We start from the raw sequence: 22,097 nt of genomic DNA, 5'->3' as shown, positions 1-22,097 counted from the left end.
CACCTTGCTTACCACTGGTAAGTTTTATTTAAGTAACATTTAGGTAGCGCTTTCTGATCTTGATGTGGTGCTGGAGCACTTTGCCAGCGGACCACATTGTTACTCGCTTGCAGATCCTTTAATTCAAGAAGTTACGTGTTGCAATTATAAGGCACAATAAGTGCGATAGCCAGAAACTGGGGATACTATTCTAAGCAAATATATACTATGAATTATGGAAAAAGAGCTGCTTGCACATAGAAAGAAATGTTTTGCCCTTATACACCACATTATGGGTTCTTACAACAGAAACATGATCTTATTATATAATGTCTACTGTAATATTTATACTTTGTAGATTTGTTCTTTCCTCACTGTGTTATGTCTGTGGACCAAAATGAGTCCCTCTTTTACAGGCACATTGTCATTGACAACAGTAACAGTTCTAACTCTCGCTAATGCGAGACCTATTGCTTTGCAAATGCTTGTTGTATTGTTCACACCTAACAGGTGGTACAGTGTGAGTAGGTTGAGTGATCTATTAGTGTTGAGATAATTTCTTTTACAAACCTACTCCTTGCTTCCTTACATTTCATGATAGGAGGGGTGTTGATGTTTGTCACCTGTTAGCTGTATGTGTGAGATTCACAGTTCATCATTTTTATTTAAGGTTTGGTGAAACTTAATAAGCCTTGCTTGGCAGGGCTATGTTGTCTTGGGAAAGAGGTCACAGAGCCCATCACCAGCCTCGACTCTGGTAAGTCCTGAATTGCTGTGTTTCTTGTGTTGGATAGTGTGTGATTTCACTTCTTCTTAGAGAGGACACAAATCCACTCTTGTGATGGACAATATGTGATCTCGTCCTACTCTCCTTGTTTACAATGTCACTTAACCATGTTCAGGTCTGCTCTTATCTCACTAACCTTGTAGAGGCTCTGAATGTTGTAAAACACCTTGATTGTGGCCTTGTACTGCAGAGCAGGGCACCATTATTTCATTAAGCAGAAAAGCCAAAGAAGAGTCCTATTGTCCGGACTATGAGTACTCTATGACTGTAGAACTCATCAGAGGTCCCACTGGTTAGTACTATTGTTGCACTGTTACTATGAGAACTCTACGACTGTAGAACTCATCAGAGGTCCCACAGGTTAGTACTATTGTTGCACTGTTACTATGAGTGCTCTACGACTGTAGAACTCGTCAGAGGTCCCACTGGTTAGTACTATTGTTGCACTGTTACTATGAGTACTCTACGACTGTAGAACTCATCAGAGGTCCCACAGGTGAGTACTATTGTTGCACTGTTACTAGGAGTACTCTACGACTGTAGAACTCATCAGAGGTCCTACAGGTTAGTACTATTGTTGCACTGTTACTATGAGTACTCTACGACTGTAGAACTAATCAGAGGTCCCACTGGTTAGTAGTATTGTTGCACTGCTGTTCATCCGTATAATATCTGAGGTATACAGACTCACTTTCCAGACATATGAGCCATCTTGTGTTATTTCCACATAATTTGAATGAAATTCTTTTCTTGTTTCTATCCTGAGGCTCTTGACCAGGGCATATCATGGCCTCATAACCCACATACATCCAGGGCAGAGTTTCAAGTTTGAGATGTAAATTTAACTTTTGGGGCTTATGGAGGTCTGGAGAGTAGCCTAATATGCCTCTCTCGTGATTGTCACAACAAATGTTTATTGCTTTCTAGTATACATACCAGTAAGAATTATTTAGTGTTTTGAAGTGGAAATTGTATGTGTTCACCATGGTGGTGGAAGATAAGCATGTAAGGAGCTTAATGCATGCATTCCCTGCTTTTCTGGTCCGCTTGGTGTTGCCTCCATGTCGCAGGTGTGGGAAATATGGTGGCTGGCTATTAAGAAATGCTGTATGGTGTTTTGATGACCAACAACCTTATTTACAGTTATGTTGATGCAGGACTTCTACCAAAAAGTGGCTTATGGCCGCCTGCCACATTGAGTACATCGTTGTTTCTGACGCTGTAATTAAAGTGGACTGGACATCCATCAGATTTTGGTGAATGTATAGCTCCATTGAACTGTAAGTAAGGCTTCAAGTCATATAGTGTCCATGTGTGTACCATTGAACCTTGAAATAAATACATTTCTGTCTCCTACAGTCCCTAGGTGTGCTGTTGGCTTGTGATTGTCAGATACATGTGTCTGTCATGTTTGTATCATAACTGTGAATGCAGATGAGCGAGTCTGGAGGGACCTGAAGTCCATGTAACAATAAACGCATGGCCGGGGAAAAATCTGTCGTTTTTTTCCAAAGATTTTTTTTTATATTTTGTTTTACATGTGAACAACTAGTTGTCATATAAGTATTATTCCCATGGTTAATACAGTGCATAATAGAAAACACACCCTCATTTCCCTACCCAGAGGTCCATGAATAGGGCACATCGAGTTGTCTTATGGATTTCTTGTACAGATCATAATTTGCTGGCTTCCCCAGCTGACCTCCTACTGTACCGTGTAAATACAGGTATTGGTGTTGCATCATTATGAGTACCAACGCAGCTCAGTGACGCAGATATTGAAGAATTACCATTTTCCCATCTGTTAGTCTACAAATTGCTTCCAGGCAGCAAAGGCTTGTGTCTCTCATTCCATAGATCTTAAGTTAGTACTTCCATTGACATTATATTCCGGAGTTTCTGCTGCCAATTATCAATTAATTAGGGTTGCATTTGTTCCATGCCCTTGCAGTGGCTTGTTTTGCTATGTCATCTCTTCGGATGTGAAACTTAACAATGGTCTTGATTTCAGGGGAGTAGAAAGCAAGAACTTTCCTCTCCATATGAGTTTCTGTCACAGAGGATTATGTCTCTGTGGCATTAGGCCATTGGTATTGTTGAATGTTCTAGAGTCACATTAAAGAAAAGCTTACAGATGGCCAAACTCACACAAGACCCTCTTTTTTAGGTGCTCAATGAAACACAGAGAGTGTAGTAAGACATGCCTCTAAGCACAACCGGTAAGCGTCCTGCTGAACTTTTCTTTCTCTGGGAAATTAGAACTCAGATCCGAGGAGGGACACAGGCTGCATCATGATTGCAAAATAAGGTTCCACAAAGAGAGATGAGAATGTCAAGATATGCAGGCAAAAGGAAAAGAGCCAAAGCATCATAACTGTGCCATGGAGACCTTTCGTTGTCCAAGACCGAGGCTGGCACAAGGACAATTCACCTTTTGATCCTCTGCCATAATTAATCACTTACATCATGGAATTTATCCTTACTGTTTAGAGGAATGGACGTAAAAAAGCAAAACACTTCTGATACTTCCACAAGCTAAAAGATATATTTCCATCAGGCGATGAGGATGGATTCTTCAATGGAAGACCTCCCAGAGAAGATCTCTCATCCGCTTGATATCAACCTGTTCGAGGCATGTGTGCTCTAGATACACATGCTTTGCATACTCCTGCCATCTAGTATTGGGTTCAGATATTTTCAAGTTGTTTTTCTTCGAAGAAATCTTTCCTAGTCACGAGGTAAGGTGACTCCTCCTTTCGGTGATAGTGCGCATTGGCATCAACTTCATTGTTAGATTTTTTTCTTTCCGCCATCTTTCCTCTCATTTTCGGTCGAAAACCTCGTGGGCGGTATTCGGGCCTAGCCGCGTCAAACCACCCCTTTGCCGATGGAACTGACTCCGTTTCAATTCTGTCCTCGGTGCAGCTCGAAGTACTCTCGTACCGATCGACACCATGTCTGCAACTTGTGCTTATCACCGGAGCACAAAGAAGAAGACTGCGAGGCCTGTCAGTTGTTCAGGTCGGAAAAGACTCTTCGAGATCGTCGGGCTCGATGACGAGAAATGCAGCGCCAAGGCACTCAACAGACTCCGGACATCTTCGGAGAAGAGTCTGAACAAGCAGAAGTGGCAGCTGTGGAAGAAGAGGAGGCCTTTTTGGTCCCAGAATCGGATTGTAACCTCGAGATCGAGTTGGAGTCAGAAGACATTCCAGTGGGACAGGGTGTCATGAGTACTAAAACCCCTGTACCACATAAACTAAGTTCCACCAAACATAAGGCTCCGGCACCACCTCTGCCCTCGAGCCTTGGTCGGCACCGAGACAATGTTTCTGATGACCTGCCCTCGGGCCCAGCACGGAAACAAGTGGTCAAGCCTTCCGGCTCGGGATCGAGCCGAGACTGATCGTCTTCGGACCCGAAACATTCCGCTCCGAAATATAAATCTGGGTCGGGGCTGAAACCTTCCGCTTCGAAACAAAAGTCTGCTTCAAAGCCGAAACCTTCTGCTTCCAAAGACAGGTCTGGTTCGGCACCGAAACGTTTGGCGACGAAATCGACAGAAGATATTTAAAATCCCCCGGAACCAATCTTAGACATTATGAAGGACAGATGGGATCCAAAGCAGAAAAAGATTTACATCAATCCAGACACTGGATACATATTAGCTAAAACTCCTTCCAAAAGTAAAGTCAGTTCAGATGACACTGGATACAAGATCCCACTTAAGAAGAAGTAAGTCATTGCTACAAGTCCAATCTATCATATTTCCCTTCACCCACTTCCACCATCTTCACCTTTACCAATACTGCCAGTTTCAGATCCATTACACACAACTTCACAGGGATCTCCTCACAAACAGCCTGATTTAGGAGATGGGGATGATGATGACAATGTTTCTGTACCTACAGATCCGTGGGATGATTATAATATTGATCCCCCATTGATAAGGATCCAGACCTATACCCTGTGAAACCTTCACCTTCAGATGATAACGCATCCTATCTGGAGTTAATTTCCAGAGCAGCAGCATATCATGGGGTTAGACTGCATAAAGAAGCCTTAAATGATGATTTTTTATTTTAGACACTAGGGTCTTCTCACAGAGTTAGTCAAAGTCTCCCTATGTTAAATTGCATGATGAGACATGCAGATGACATTTTTAAGCACCCTGTTCGTGCACGGATTTGAACACCTAGGGTTGATTAAAGAATATAAACCATCACCCTCTTATCCGGTTTTATTAAAGGACAGCTCCCTCTAGATTCACTGGTGGTCTCCAACGCTCGTAAAAGAGCGAACTCAAAGACATCTGGGGAAGCACCTCCCCCAGATAAAGAATCTAAGCTTACTGACGCATCTGGTAAAAGGGTAGCTGCTCCAGCTGCTAATCACTGGCGCATTGCCAACACGCAGGGCCTATTAGCTAAGTATGACGGGGCACACTGGGATGAGATGGAAGGTCTACTTCAGTAGGGCGGGGGATTGAGCATGTGTTCCTCCTTAAATAATGCAGGTAATAGAAGAATGTTGTAACACTCGCTTAGAGGTTCTAAGGTGTTGAAGAAAACAGTTGGCTTGAGTTGTCTTTAGAAAGTATTTTATGAATCATATCCTGGTTGTTCCAGAGTATTGTATTGTTGTAGTTGGAACGAACAGCCGACACGTGTTTTGCCCTGAAGTGGTCAATCAGACAAGGGCTTTCTCAAGGCTACACAAGTATTCGGATGTTTACAATTCAATTATATACGTTCTTATGTCTTCAGATAGATAACTGGTAGTTAGATTATGAGGTTTGAAAGTGACTGTCAGTGTCCCGGGATAATCCCTCAGGAGTCTGTTTTGTCGTCCTTGGCGGTCTGATGATCAAAATCTCAAAATCCTTGGGAGCACTTCAGACTCCTTCAGTAGAGGCTCCTTTTGTCGCTCATACTATAGAGCAGGGTCTAAAAGTACATCCTCAGACCGTAACACTTCCTTGTAAAAATCCAACGCGCAACCCTCTTCCGGTAGAGGCTTCTTTAGAGGAGGTTACAGAGTAAACAGTTTTAAAGGTAGGGGTAAGAGCACGCCTACACTTAACTCCCCTTCTCACAATAAACAGTGACTTGCCTATACTTCCCCCAATCATTTCACACCTGTCAGGGGAAGGCTTCAACAATTTCTCCCCATTTAGCAATCCATAACATCAGACAAATGGGTGTTAGACATTATCCAACATGGTTATTGCCTGGAGCTCACCAGTAATCCTCACAACATTCCGCCCGCGCTCACAAACTCAGAGCACCTCCAACTCCTCAAACAAGCGATAAAAGCTCTTTTAACAAAAGGAGCTATAAAACCAGTACCACTACAGTACCAAGGTTCAGGGGTGTACTCTCTATACTTTCTGATCCCACAGAAGGACGGCTCCTTAAGCCCAATTTTGGATCTAAGGACATTGAATCTGTACTTCTCCAGTATTCAATCTTTCATAGATTCACATGCTTGTATCTTCCCCGTCGTCATGGTGGGAGTCTCACGGTAACAGAATGACCACAGCAGTACTAGAAAAAACTGCTTAGCAAAATCCCATAGGGAAACATAATATTTGGTAACCAACCCTTATCATTATTTGGTCCAAAACTCAGCCAATCAGCTGCCAGCCCTGACATCAGACGCAGCTACAGCCCGAACCGCTGAACGGAATGACACCAAATTTGGCAAAGAGGTAGTCCTCAGTTCGGACTCGTGCCTTTTGCATATATGGTGTGAATCCGTTCAGTAGTTCCTGAGAAAATTAGAGTTAAAAGTACATAAATATCTATGGCCGCGGAGGGTCCGTGCACCCTACACGCACCGAGCGCGCACCCTCCCCGAACCGAGCGCGCACCCTCCCGATCGCGCGCTGAATGCTAATTGGCTGTCGAGTGTCACTCTACATTCAAAACCAGGAACTGTTGGGGCCATTTTCTGCCTCGGTAAAAGCGAGGCTGAAGAAGCAACGGGAATAGGTGTGTAAAACATATAAAGGGGGCAGAGTGGAAATACTCTGACCCTCTAGAGGTGCTTAGGGGGTCCCAGAAGGACCCCCTGGGACCCCATTTAAAAAAAAAAAAGGCGAAATGCGCGCACGGTGCGCACATCCTATCGCGTTGGGTGCACGGATTCTCACGCGTTGGGTGCGCGGATCCACGGCAATATTTTTTGAAAAAAGACAAGAAATCATTGGTTGTATGATTACTTTCTACACTGAAAGGTAGGGTGTATATTTCTGTTTTTTAAAGGTATGATTCTTATTGGTTAACAAAAACAGATTGTAAGGAACATTATATATGATAAGCTCATATGTTGAAAAGTCAAGCACACTTCCTGTCTTGTTTAGTAACATTGTGTGCTGAACTTGTGACCTGTGAGCTCAGTGCAGTGTTCCATGAGCTGTTTCTATGGTAACAGGCAGAAGGCAGATTGGGGGAAGGGTTGAAATGTATTTCAGTTGGAAAGGGTTGAAATGTTTAACCAATAGAAATGTGTGTTTGCATTTGAGTTTATGTGTGAAGGATTGTGATTTGATGTTTACATGTATATGTCAGAGCCCCAGGATATAGCGGCATGGATTCGCAAATTTAGCGGCACAAATATGGAAATTTAGCGGCATTTTTGCGGCACTTTATTTTACTCATAATCATTCATTTTCAGCCTTAAATCAATGGAAACTCTTTTAGCAGAGTTTTCCACTTTGACTAGGCAACCTGGAATATGGAAGAGAGGAAGCAGCCCACAGGTAAAGGCTGTTATCCTTTGGAAATGCAATTCTCCATTTGCTTTAGTATAGGTTGGTAGCAGTTATCACACCTTTTGACACATCGCGGGACCGGTGTTTGGCACATCCTTAACCCTTTTCTCGCCTGAATGTCTGAGGGCGGCTGGACACCACTTTCGTGGACAGGCCATGGCCCATTGAGCAGGTCTGAGAAGGCCCACTGTGAGAAAAATAACTGACTTTATTAGTATGCAAACCTTTTGAAATCCTACCACTGACCATTTATTTTAAAGCTTGAAATCATTCTGGTTTCTTCTTCCCACATCCTAAAGCTAACTTCCTGATTTGCAGAAGGGAAGAATATTTGTAAAAAATACTCTCACATTTGCCTCAATTTGTAACCAGCTAATATACAGAATTTAGCACACAATCCCTGGTAACCCCTAGTTTTACTGCAGAATAATTAAAGACATGTTATCTCTGCCCAGGATCGATATTTCTATTAAGCAGAGGTGAGTTAGCCAATAAATTAACCACAAGCCGAGTTAAGGGTCAGTCTTGGCTCAAAGAGTCCATGCACGAGCCAAGCCTTGAAAATGTTTGGCATGTAAAAATATATTCTCAATCAATCAAATATAGTTCATTTTGGGACAAAACCTATAAAACCATATCAGTAAAATAAAAAAAAAATAAAACGCACATGCTAGACCTAAATAAATGGCACAAAAGTCAACCTCTAAATTAATGTTTTATAAATAAATTAAGATTATAATTTTAACATCATGTCAAGGAAACGGGAAACGAGTAGGTACGGGGGCACTCCTAATATTTTACATGGGATTAATCAGGGTCTCCGCGATAGGTCAGAGACGCTGGCGATAGCCCACAGGTCTGCACCACACAGAGTTGCTCTTTGCCCTTGTGCTTTACATGCCTTCAAGGCCTTTTGGATCAGGTCCTTTATTTATATTGGATCAGGATCCTACAGAGTAGAAAGCGCTCCCAGTTTGCTGGGCCATCAGATGTCTTGAGTAGATCAGATGCTGCCTCCACCTCACAGAAGAGTATGGACAGCAGGTGACCTGATTGAGGGGAGAAGAGTTTAATGGGGAGTTTTTTTCGATACCCCTGTGGGCAGGCGCGCAACACCCATTGGACGCAAAGGGCTTCAGCCCCCCCCCCCGTCGTGTGTGGCAGCCCGGACAGCTTCCCGGACACACACACCGCCGCACCCGAGCACTTCACAGGTCTTTAGAAGACCATTTGCATGTTAATGAGGCCTCGCTGTTGTTTCACCCCTTCTAAAAGCCCCTGCAGCTCCACTCTGCCTATTGCTTAAAGATTCAGCCCCCCCCCCCCAAATTTTTTTCTTAGCCCCCCCGCCAAAAAAATTTGGCTCTAGTTGCGCCTCTGCCTGTGGGGGCAGAACATCATCAACTACGGGATTAGGTCCAGGGGTTGTACATTGCCGACTTCGCAGGCACTTTTGTAAAAATTGCAGTATTTTTACAAAACTGCCGATTTCGCGGGCACTTTTGTAAAAATCGCGGCATTTTTACAAAAGTGCCGATTTCGCGGCAAACCGCGAAATCCTGGAGGGTCTGATATGTGTGGAAAATGAAAGGGAAACTTTTCCATTCTTTGTTTTTGCTGAGAGGTGCACAGTGCAGAGATTCTGTAAAAGAAAATATGGTGAGTGACTGATATACTTCTTAACCCCTTCTGTGCCACGCCCTTTCCCCCTCCTGTGCCGGGCGTTTTATTAGTGGGTGGGGTTCATGACGAGATAGTCTCGTCATGGGCACAGCGCGACCGTGCTCCATGACGAGACTATCTCGTCATGGGCACTGAAGAGGTTAATCTACAAAAGAACTTGAAAGATGAGTTATTTAATTGTGAGGGGATGTATGTAGACTATTTTGATTTTAATCAGACTAATGTATTTCTCTTGCTAAAGTGTAGGGAGTACTTTTTTTCTCTACAATCTTATTGACAGTGTGTGTGCATGTAGAAACCATTCTGTGATAAGCATTTGTGTTTTTCATGTGTTTGCAGACAGATAACTGTGTTGTTTTTATATTTTGGTAGAATTAGAAACCGGTCATTGTTTATGAATTTGTGAAATTAGTTATGTTATGTTTCTATACTAAAATGTGGTACTACTTCTAGATGAAGAAATGTGTTTTGGTATAGTGCAAGGGATAGTGTTGTTTGTTTAGAATCACACAGTGAGTCTGTGTGCATTTGGGAACCACTGCGAGAGAAGCATTTGGTAACATCGTGTATTTGCTGACAGATAACTGTTTTAACTTGTCATGTTGTGAAGTTTTAGTAGCATTAGAAGACAGTTATGGCCTATGATTTGATTAAATGAGTAAGGCTTTGACAGAAAAGTGCAGTCCTGAAATATGTAGATTGTGTGCAGTTCCGTTACCAGTTGCACTGTAGTGAATGAGTTTTTGTAAACTCCCAGGGATAGTGGTGCTTGTCTAGAATCACAGTGTGAGTTAGTGTGTATTTGGGATCAGTGTGAGAGAAGCATTTGGTGACATCATGTATTTGCTGACAGATAACTTTTTTAAAACCTGTCATGTTGTGAAGTTTTAGTAGCATTAGAATCCAGTATTTGCTTATGCGTTGATTAAATGAGTCATGCTTTGACACTGATGTGCTGTACTTAAATATGTAGATTGTGTTCAGTACCATTAACTCTTCTAGACTAGTGAATGAGTTTTGGTAAACTCCTAGGATAGTGTTGATTGTCTAAAATCACACTGTGAGTCTGTGTGCATTTGGGTAAGGATTGTGAGAGAAGCATTTGATAACATTGTGTATTTGCTGACAGATAACGGGTTTAAAACTGGTCATGTTGTCAAGTTTTAGTAGCATTAGAAGCCAGTCTTTGCTTATGCTTTGATTAAATGAGTCAGGCTTTGACACAAAAGTGCAGTCCTGAAATATGAAGATTGTGTGCAGTTCCCTTACCACTTCTACAGTAGTGAATGATTTTTGGTAAACTCCTAGGTATAGTGGTTGTTGTCTAGAATCACACTGTGAGTCTGTGTGCATTTGGGAAGCACTGTGAGAGAAGCATTTGGTAACATCGTGTATTTTTTAGAAGATGACTCTTTTAAAACCTGTCATGTTGTCAAGTTTTAGTAGCATTAGAAGGTAGTCTTTGCTTATGCATTGATAAAATGAGTCAGGGTTTGACACTAAGGTGCAGTACCATGTACTATTCTGTTCACTGTGGCAGAACTGAAAATGTAAAAGTTTTACCTAAGCACTGTCCTAGAAGTAGTCTGATTATTTAGTAAGTTTCTAAGTACCAAATAGATTGCTTCAAATGTCTATGCAGTATGCATGTAGTGTTCTAACATACTATATACTTGTCTTTTACACCTTCAGTTCCCCAGTCAGTATCCATTCACTTCCAGCAAACACCCTGTCACTCCCGTTGCACTCCTCTAGTGACCAATTCAGCATCATGTACTAATCCATTCACTGCGCCAAAACCCAAGCACTTATAAATTCACCCAGGCACACTCCTTGCAGTACTCCAATCATTCAGCCATTACCCAAGTACTGATCAGGTGACCCAGGCCTTAGTATATGGACTGCTTCAAACCCCTATCCACTATGCATGCAGTCGTCTAACCCCCTACACAATTGTCTTTCACACCTTCAATTCCCTAGTCAGTATCCATACACTTCCAGGAAACACCCTGTCACTCCCTTTGCAGTCCTCTAGTGACCCATTCAGCACCATGTACTAATCCATTCATTGTGCTAAAACCCAAACACTTATAAATTCACCAATATACTATCTTTGCAGTACTCTAATCATTCATTCAGTGCCTAAGTATTCATGCACTGAACCAGGCCTTAGCACATGGACTGCTTCAAACCCCTATGCACTATGCATGCAGTCTTCTAACCACCTAGACACTTGTCTTTCACACTTTCAATTTCTTAGTTAGTATCCATACAGTCCAGCACTTGTCACTGCCTTTGCACTCCTCTAGTGACCCATTCAGTACCAAGTACTAATCCATTCCCTGTGCGAAAAGCCTAGCACTTCTAAATTCACCTAGGCACTCTCCTTGCTGTACTCTAATCATTCAGTCAGTACCCAAGTAGTCATGCAGTGAGCCAGGCCTTAGCACATGGACTGCTTATGGATGCAGTCGTCTAATCACCTACACAGTTGTGTTTCACACCTTCAATTCCCTAGTTAGTATTCATACTCTTCTAGCAAACACCCTGTCACTCACTCAGTGTGTCTCCTTATAGTACTGTAATCATTTAGTCAGTTAGCATGTAGTCTTTTAGTGAGCTAGGCTTTAGGGCATGAACTGCTTCAAAGTAGTATGCACTATGCATGTAGTGTTTTAACCATCGTCACACTTGTGGTTCAGGGACATAGTTTCTTAGTCAGTATTTATATAAAATGTGTTTGTACAGATACAGAATAGGAGTGTTTCTCATCTGTTTGCACTCTTCTCGTGCAAGATTGTTCGGATGAAGGGTCCTTAGGTGTTTCATCATACTTGCCGTGCCGCATGAGTATTTTTTGTTAGGATCCCCTCGTAACAGAACTCTTTTGAAAATCTTGTGCATGATCAAGGTGGCATTGGTCTTTGTTTGCCCCTTGGGAAAAGTAAAAAATTTCCTCACCACTGAAGAAAAACGTTGTGGGCGTGGTGCCTTCTGCAAAAAAAATTCCTCAGATTCGGTAAATATTTTAAAGCGGCAACATTTACAGTTTTTGTAAGTTAAACTTATAAAATTTTGTTAGCTGTATGCATTTTATATATCTGTGATTTGTTTCTTGTGGTATTTTGTTGAGAATACCATGTTGTTTTTTTTTTTTAAATCTTTCAGATTTTCCAGGTCTGTCGTCGACATCCATGGTGTCCAGAGGAGTGTTCCGCCTTGTTGTTTTGTATTATTGTTGTTACATTTTGTTTATTAGTTTATCGTTCATATATATGTTAATAAAAAAATAAAGTTTGGAAAAAAAAATTTATAACGTTTTTGGTTGTTCTCTTAACTGCTGTGTGACTCTTTCTTGTTCTTATTACTGTTATTTGATGGAGTCCACCATGGTGTTAAATTTTGGGACACTTATCGCTGGAATACTGGTGATATATGCAGTTTGCGCCAACTTCTGAATAGTGTGTTAGATTTATCTCCACTTTACTTCCGTTAAAGTGCTGATAATGAAATGGAGACTAGCCGTTCTCGTGCAAAAAGACACGAGGTGCACCTTTCCAATTTATTTTAAATACTAAAATCCTGTATTGAATTGCACTGAGGTATTGGCTGCACTTACAGTGTACACACAAAATCTATTAAGAAATCTCATTGTATTTATATTGATTGGGAATAGTGCGTCAGGTGCTGGATCTTGACGAGATACACTGCTCAGTTCGTATATTGTTCTGCACACGAAAAAAATCACATCACAACTTTCACACCAATTGCAATGCGAAACAAATTCCGGCGATAAGACACGTTAGCACCAGGGATTTTACACCTGCTTTCTGCTGGTGTTAAGCAGGACAACTACCTGCACCATGAAAGGGAACACAGCCAAGAGCCACACCAGAACACCTACAGGTGCCATAGAGTCAATGAGCATGATACAGGGATACCCATGAGAGCCAGAAGACTCCTCTCAACAACTCCAGGACCGCCAATGCCCCCCAAAAGCACATCTTAGTAAGTGTGTCCCTGTGGTCATTGTCTTAGCATGATCGGCACGAGCCCTGCAACATCACAGTGTGCTGTCACCTCAGTGTTGGCAGTGAGCCTGGACGTGTAGCTACGCATGCATCCTCCTGCATGCACAACTGGCGTGTGCTGGTCTGGGGTTCACAGGTCAGTGCAGGGGTGTGCCTATCCGGCAAGGGGAACGGGGTGTCTCGGACATGTCCGTGTACAGGAAGTGCGGTAAGTGTGTCTCTGTGTTCTGGTGTGGCCTGCTACAAGAGCCGCAGCAGTCGATGTTGTAAAGTGGCATGCACCAGCTCCAAACGGCACTGTGATGGTGTAGTTGGAATGTAGCAGGACATGCGCACATAGGCATTACAATGGTGTGCCGTACGAGGGCATGAGATACAACAGCGCACCGTACAAAAGTGTGGGGGCTCGTGGGAGGGAGGAGCAGCCGTTTGGCAACATAACACACAGTGAACTCGACCATGTGCTACATGCTGGGCATCTCATCCATGATGAACACGGTCGCAGACATCCCACAACACCAACGACTGGCCTTTGTACACATCCTGTATGAATGCAGCGTGGTTTTCACTTCTATGCTCGTTTAGTGGTGCGATGTTGGTGGGTTGTGTGACTTGTGCTCCTTGTTGGTGTGTTTCATTTTGGCCATTTTTAGTCTATATGTGTGTTGTACTTAATTGTGCATGTGTGCCATTCTGCCCATCTCCCCCCTCCCCCCACTCCCTGCTTCTTCCTCTTCCTAGTACTGTTGTGTCTATAATTTTGTTGCTGCACACATAAATACATGTAAAGAATAAATTAGAATAGTTCCTTGATTCTTTTAGGTTTCAGAACTTCTCTATTGGTTTCTTTTTAATTTTCCATATGAACCGTTTTTTTAATATTCAACAACACACAGAAGTCAGAAGAGCAACGTATTCTATCAACACACTTTCTAAAACATTCTACAACACATGCAGGTTAAAATTTCATCAATTTTTTAAAACTTAACGATATTTTTTTGCAACATTTTTTTGAACATTTAACGATACGTGCAGATTAAAAGTTCACGATTGTTTTAAGTTCCAACAGTGCCTTCCAAATGCAAGTAGCAGGTGTGGTTGAGCTGAGCAAATGTTATCCTATGATATGTACTCCACGTTGAAACTGCTTTTTCTTTACCAATCACAAAGATGCTTTTCCACAAAACTAATGTGCACCCTACTTTTAAAAAAGAATGCTTTTCATGATATCTTTAGAGATAAGTTATAGATAGGAATAAGCATTTAAAAAACCTTTGAAATGAACTGAAAAAACCATAGGTTTCATGCACGTTAAAGTTAGGAATTGGCATTTAAAAAACCTTTGAAATTCACTGAAAAAACCATAGGTTTCAGGCACGTTATAGTTAGGAATTAGCATTTAAAAAACCTTAGAAATTCACTGAAAAAACCATAGGTTTCAGGGGCGTTATAGTTAGCTGGACATTTCCCTCATACAAAACCCTAGAAATTCCCCTGTTATAGCTAACTATAACTCGCGCCCCCGCAATGCACTGCTGATGACGTCACATGTTACATCACTCATGACATGGTCAGTGACATCACTGATGGCATCACTGATGACATCACTGATGACATCACTGATGACTTCATCCATTGAGTATGTGTTTCTGAACAGTTTTAATATGTTTAATATATATAGGGAATGGCCTGTTGTAAAATAACTGGGTGTACAAGTGTGTGAATGGATGATTTTCTAGGTGTGTAACTGACTCTATAAGTGAGTCATTAAATGTATCTTATCTGTGTGTTGGTGTATAAGTGGCTGCATGGTTTTGTGAATAGCTATATGAGTGTCTAGATGGGTTATTGATTGGTTGTCTGAGTATCTGTATGGGTGCCTGAGTGTTTGTGTGGGTAGGGTGTGTGGGACTCTGTGACTAGATGTGTGAGTGGGTGATTCAGTGGGTGCATGGTTTTAAGAGTGCATCTGTGATGGACTGTATGGTTAGGTGAGTGTATGTATGGGTGTGTTAGTGATTGAATGTACATGTGTCAGTAACTACATATGTGAAACGCAGTGTATATGTGTGTAAGAGTATATGACTATCTATATGTGAGAGTGTGTGATTTTGGGAGTGGCTGTATGCGCCACAGTGCAAAGATATCTGTGTCATGTGCTGTTTGGTTTTCTGCAGGAAGACACAGAATTTGTTAGTATTTTTATGAGTAAGTGAACTTGAGTGTGTTTAACTGTATAGGTGAGTAAATTGGACTGTGATTAATTATTTGCATGACTGACTAGATGTGTCAGTACCTCAATGGATGATTGGCGGTGTGTGAGTGTCTATATAGGTGTATAAATGCACAGAGTGACTGTAAGTATGAGTGACTGTACAGGTGAGTGAGTGGACATGTATGTAGACCTAAAAGTCAATGAGTGGGTGTGTAGTTATTGGTATTGGAGTATCTATGGTTGTCAAAATGGCCGTTTGAAATTTTGAGTCGGTGTATCAAAGGTTATATTAGGGTGTGAGAAGATGCACTAATTTATCACATGGATGACGTCATCAGTGATGTCATCAGTGATGTCATTTGAGATGTCATCAGTGATGTCATCAGTGATGTCACTGACCATGTCATGAGTGATGTAGGACCTGGGGTCTCCAGGCCCAATGGGGCGGTAACGTGACACGAGCGGTCGGGCCACCAAAATTCTGTGTGTAAAGCAACCATACAACACGCACCTCACATGGGACGAGGAACACACACAATAAGTGACGCCACACTGTAGGAGTTATGTAAATACTCAAGTTTATCCAAGTAGATCACGTTAGATGCAGTTCATGAGGTAGCAGTACATTTCATAAGCTGATAACACAATTCCTAGCGATATACATGTCAGTCAGGAGCTATAAAAGCTGGTCACTCCTTAAATGCAATTCATGAATTATCAGTACTGCCTGAGATACAATTACCATTCACGTATATGTACTCGCGCGCTTCACTTTCCTGTAGCGCCTTAGGGGGGTGATTGTAGCGCTGCGCGCGCTAATCGGTGACGACCTCAGAATGGGGCATCTAGCACAGAGAGCTACTCGTAGTCAAGGACATTTAGCACTTCAATAGGGAACATGAATAACAGAGCGCTACTCGTAATCAATAGCACGTAGCACTTCAATATGGAACATGAACAACAGAGCGCTACTCGTAATCAATCGCACGTAGCACTTCAACCTGGCACATGAATAACAGAGTGCTTCTCGTAATCAATAACATTCAGCCTTTCACTACGGAGCATAGATAGCATAGCGCTATTCGTGAACAATGACATTCAGCCTTTCACTACGGAGCATAGATAGCATAGCGCTATTCGTGAGCACGGGTGTTTAGCACTTCAGGTCGGAACAGGGCTATCAGAGCGCTACTCGTACTCTGGGGCAGTCAATGCTTCACACGGGGGCTGTCCGCAGGGAGCGCACGGGACTTACGGAGCGAGTCACTCGGGCTCTGGTGCAGTTCGTAGAGCACCGCGCTTCAGTACTGTTTAAGGGGGGCACAAGGAAAGGATCCCTCGGCGGGGTCTCTCCGTCGCGATGACAGGGGGGAACTCCCACGGAGAGGGGACCCGGGTTGAGGGTGCGGTGCGGCTCCCAACCAGTAGGGGGCGCACCAGGGACAATCCCAGCCTCCGGGCTTACCTCGTTCTCGGCGTCGGACAGCGTCCGTTCCAGCGACGATGGGGAAACTCGGCCCCAGGCCTCGCGCACCTTCTCACACAGCTGTGACGGCAGCGGCGGGGCCCCGGGCTTCTCACGGGCCTCGCGACTCTGCAGGGCACTTCTTCCGGCCTCCGGGCCGCGGCGGTGAGCGCGCTGGCTTCCACGTCACAGGGGGGTGCTCAAGTTAAGGATGGGGGTTCCGCGCTCAGCGGAGCACGCTGCCGGGGGTCCCAGACCAGGTCAGGGAGCGCAGGGGTCACAGCGCTAATACCTGGTCGATCCCCGGTGGCTCTTCAATCTGCTTTGCATACGGCTTCAGGGGTCATTCTGGACACGCGGTCTCAGTGCTTGGCATATAAGTCTCTGTTCTCAGATGTTAGATGAAGTCTTGTTGGCGCAGATGTATCTGGCGCCCTTAAAGGGGTTCTGTTACAGGGGGGTAGGGATGGAGAAGGCAACTAGGTCCTTCCTAGTCAGGCTGGGCAGAGGTTCTCTGGGTCCTCCTACTGCTGGGCAAGATCAGTGGGTTTCACAGGGTCCCTCACTCACTTAAGAGGCAGCACCTAAATCCTGTCACTCTCAGAGGCATAAGTCCCTGGCTAGGCCCTACCGCCTATACTCCTGGTGGATTCTTCCAGCTCTGCTTCACCCCACTGGCCAACTCAACTAAAAAAGTTCCCTCCCTCACTTAAGTAGCCCTAGGTCAGGTGACCTCTAGCCAAGGCGGCAAAAGAAAAACCACACCTCCCTTCTAGAAGGTTCCAGCACATTCCAGGAGCTTCCCCACTCTACCTATGGGACAAAAAGGCGGGCTGGTGTCGCAACATTGTTGTGGGGTTCCAGCCAGCTCCTGGCAGCTAGGGTGCTACTATGAAAGACCACTCTGCAGTAGCAGGGGCCTGTGGCAGCCATCTTGGGAGAAGGGAGCACCTGCACCTTAACACTGATTGGCAATGAAAAGGCGCCCGGAGACCTAGTCCAACATAAAAATGAGGGTGGAAAAAATGAGGCACGATCAAAAATGGAAGGGGAGACCACCCTAGGGCTGACAGGTCCAACATGCGTCCCCCCCAGCCGAAAGAGGGGAGAGCTACCAAACCTCTAGGGAGTTCTCATCACTAAGGCGGAAAAACCTGGAGAGACCGTCAGCATTGGCGTGGTCAACTCCGGGCCGATGTTCCACCCGAAAATCCATCCCCTGTAGGGAAATGGACCACCTCAACAACTTGGGGTTTTCGCCTCTCATCTGCATGAGCCAGCGAAGGGGCCGGTGGTCGGTCTGAATAAGGAAGTGAGTTCCAAAGAGATATGGGCTCAACTTCTTCAGAGCCCAGACCACCGCAAAGGCTTCTCTCTCAATGGTGCTCCATCGCCGTTCCCGAGGGAGAAGTCTTCTGGATATGAAGGCCACTGGTTGATCTTGGCCCTCGGTATTGAGTTGCGAGAGCACCGCACCTATGCCGTGCTCTGAGGCGTCGGTCTGCACAATAAATTCCTTGCTGAAATCTGGTGTTGCTAGTACTGGAGCGGTACACATCGCATGTTTCAGCGTGTCAAAGGCTTCTTGGCATGCAGCTGTCCATATGACCTTGTGAGGTTGCTTCTTTGAGGTCAATTCCATCAAGGGGGCTACGATGGTACCATATCCCTTGACGAACCGGCGGTAATACCCAGTGAGGCCGAGGAAAGCTCAGACCTCTGTTTGGGTCTTGGGGGGCTCCCAAGCCAAGATGGTCTCTATTTTGGCCTGGAGGTGTTGCACCTTACCTCCGCCCACCAGGTGTCCCAGGTACACGACAGATCCCTGTCCAATCTGGCACTTGCTGGCTTTAATGGTTAGGCCAGCGCGTTGCAGCGCCTGCAATACCTCCTGGAGGTGTTGCAGATGGTCCTCCCAGGTGCTACTGAAGACAGCTATGTCATCCAGGTAGGCTGCTGAGAAGGACTCCAGGCCAGATAGTACCTGATTCACTAACCGCTGGAATGTGGCCGGAGCATTTTTGAGCCCAAAGGGCATCACTTGAAACTGGTAGTGGCCCTCGGGGGTGGAGAATGCTGTCTTCTCCCGTGCTCCATCGGCCATGGCAATCTGCCAATATCCGGATGTCAGATCAATGGTGCTGAGGTACCGGGCTACTCCCAGCCGGTCCACCAGCTAGTCTGCACGTGGGATGGGGTGAGCATCTGTCTTCGTGACAGAGTTCAACCCCCGGTAGTCCACACAGAACCGAAGCTCCGGTGTCGTACCCGGTGGGGCCGCTTTCGGCACCAACACCACTGGACTAGCCCACGGGCTGCTGGAAGGTTCTATCACCCCCAGCTCCAGCATCTTTGCTACCTCACGCTGGATGCTATCCTTCACTCGGTCAGAGAGCCGGTAAGACTTGTTCTTCACCGGGGGGCTGTCCCCTGTGTCAACATCATGGGTACACAAATGAGTGATTCCAGGCGTGAGTGAGAACAACGAGGCGAATTGTCCCAGGACATGGCGACAGTCCCTCTGTTGCTCTGGGGTCAAGGATGGGGAGAGGACTACACCTTCCACCGAACCATCCTTCTCTTGTACCGCTAGAAGGTCAGGAAGAGCCTCACTCTCTTCGCTCCCATCCGTCACCATAAGGAGAGCAAGCTCTGATCGCTCATGATGCGACTTCAGGCGGTTGACGTGGAGCACCATGAGGGGCTGACGGGGGGTTTTCATATAGACTACGTACGTGGTCTGGCCTCGCCGCTCCACAATGTCGAACGGGCCAGTCCACCGGTCCTGGAGGGCACAAAGCTCCCCAGGTTCCATAACCCACACCTTCTGTCCAACGTCTAACTCGACCGTCCGAGCGTTGCGGTCATACCACTCCTTCATCACGGTCTGGCTAGCCTCCAGGTTCTCTGTGGCTGCCTTCCACAGCTTGGCCATCTGGCTGCGGAACGCCAGCATGTAGCTGACAATGTCACGGGGAAGCTTCTGTGATGTCTTCTCCCACCCCTCCTTCACTAAACTGAGGGGACCCCTAATGGGATGGCCATGGAGCAATTCAAACGGGCTGAACCCGACTCCCTTCTGCGGTACCTCCCGGTAGGAGAATAACAAGCAGGGGAGGAGGACGTCCCATTTACGCCTCAAGCCCTCTGGTAGGCTTCGGATCATCCCCTTCAATGTCTTATTGAAGCGCTCTACAAGTCCGTTAGTCTCGGGATGGTAAGGAGTGGAGAACCGGTAGGTCACCCACCACTCCTTCCACATGGCCTGCATGTAGGCCGACATGAAATTTGTGCCCCTGTCCGACACCACGACCTTGGGGAATCCTACACGGGTAAAAATCCCCAACAGTGCCCTCGCCACCACCGGTGCAGTGATGGTCCTCAGAGGAATAGCCTCTGGGTATCTTGTGGCGTGGTCCACCAAAACCAAGATGAACCGGTGTCCCGCTGCGGTCGGAGGGTCCAACGGCCCAACAATATCGATACCGACCCTCTCAAAAGGGGTCCCGACCACGGGGAGCGGTTCCAACGGGACCTTCAACTTAGTCCCAGTCTTGCCACTGGCCTGACAAGACTTGCAGGTCTTACAAAAGGTGTCTGAGGCAATCCTCATCCTGGGCCAATAAAAATGGGGGACCAACCGTGCAAAGGTTTTGTCCTGACCCAGGTGTCCGGCTAAGGGTATCTCGTGCGCTAACTCCAGCAGGAAGGCCCGGTAACATTGGGGGACCACTATGGCCCTCGAAGATCCATGTACCGGCACCCTGGGCTCACTGTATAGGAGACCATCCTCCCAATACACGTGATAACCTCCCAGTTCCTGACTGGCCACTTGGGCTTCGGCCTGCCGCCGCATGCCTTCAAGCGTGGGGCACGCCCTTTGTGCCTGACAAAATTCCTCCCGGGTAGGCCCTCCTTCCACATGCCAGTCAGCAAGGGTCGGCAAGTCCTCCACAGGAACGACATCTACCTCCGCGGACTCCGGGGGCACCTCTGCGGCCTCCCCATCCATCTCACGGGGCATGTCCTCTACCACCTTCTTCTTTCCATGTTTGGCTTTGGGTTGGGCCATGATTCCAGGCTCCAACCGAGGGTGAGTTCCATGCCGGGCAGCCATGGACCGTGTGCTTACGCAAGTCCACCCTGGTAATCCCAGCATCTCGGTGTGAGCGTGAAACTCGTCATCTTTCCACTTGGTGTGCTCCAGGTCGTTCCCTAGCAAACACCCCACAGGCAAGGCAGGGCTCACAGCAACTCTCTGTAGGCCTTTGACTCCTCCCCACTCAAATGGAACACGAGCCACTGGATAGTGACTCATACTGCCGTCAGCCAATACGGCCGGATGGAACTCCTCGGGGACTACTTGGTCTGGGGACACCAGCCGCCGCACGACAGTGGTCATGCTGGCCCCTGTGCCCCTCAGAGCTTCCACCTCCTCCCCATTAATTCTCACCCTCTGCTGATATTTAGCAGTGTTCGGGGGCAGGGACACTACGGGGACCACCTCTCTATCCCCGAGTGAAACCAGCGTCAGGCCTGTCCACTCCCCTTCCCTATCTAAGGGCAGCTCCACCCCAAGCGCTATACTACTCACCCCGGGACTTTTCCCGCCCGTTGGGGCTGGTGGTCGCTTGCGACACTTGGGATCTCCCCTGTAGTGTCCAATCTCCCCACACTCGTAGCACCGCACAATCCTAGGCTGCTGACTCCTGTCAGGGTAAGTGGGTCTTGTGGAATTGGACGGGGGTGGGGTTCCTACTCCCTTCCCAAACTTATTTTGGGGACCTTTCGAGAACTCCACCTTTTTATCTCCCCCCTCTTTCTTCTGGGGGAAACCCTGTCCACCTTTCGAGCCATCTCCCCCGGGGCCCTTGTGATACACCCGGGTGCTCACCCAAATATCTGCCTCCTCCGCAAGCTCACGGGGATCCATCAACTTGCGGTCCACCAGATGTTGGCGCAGCTCCGGAAAGCTCTTATCCAAGAGGTGCTCCCTTAAAAAAAGATCGTACAACCCTTGGTAGTCCTGCACCTCGCTGCCACGCACCCAACCATCTAGTGCCTTCCTCGCATAATCTAAAAAATCTACCCATGTCTGTGTGGACAGCTTATGGCTGCCACGAAACTTTTGCCTGTACCTCTCGGGGTTGAGACCAAACTTT

General features: G+C 45.9%; 1 protein-coding gene across 10 annotated transcripts in view; it reads left to right on the top strand.

The window, feature by feature from the left end:
- The window catches only part of LOC146799811 (uncharacterized), a 373,412-nt gene that overhangs the window by 153,576 nt on the left and 197,739 nt on the right, over positions 1-22,097 (top strand). For 9 of the 10 annotated variants that reach the window (XM_085620688.1, XM_085620690.1, XM_085620686.1 and 6 more), the window contains one exon: positions 650-736. The exons of the other annotated variant lie outside the window; for it this stretch is intronic. In XM_085620688.1, coding sequence (XP_085476814.1) covers positions 650-736 — 87 coding nt within the window. The remainder of the gene's footprint in view (positions 1-649; positions 737-22,097) is intronic. 10 annotated transcript variants of the gene reach the window in all.

Source organism: Triturus cristatus, chromosome 8 (genome assembly GCF_964204655.1).
Source record: "Triturus cristatus chromosome 8, aTriCri1.1, whole genome shotgun sequence".
In the NCBI taxonomy this organism is placed as follows: domain Eukaryota; kingdom Metazoa; phylum Chordata; class Amphibia; order Caudata; family Salamandridae; genus Triturus; species Triturus cristatus.
The sequence above is the reverse complement of the archived record's forward strand: the minus strand, read 5'-3'. Positions and strand labels throughout refer to the sequence as shown.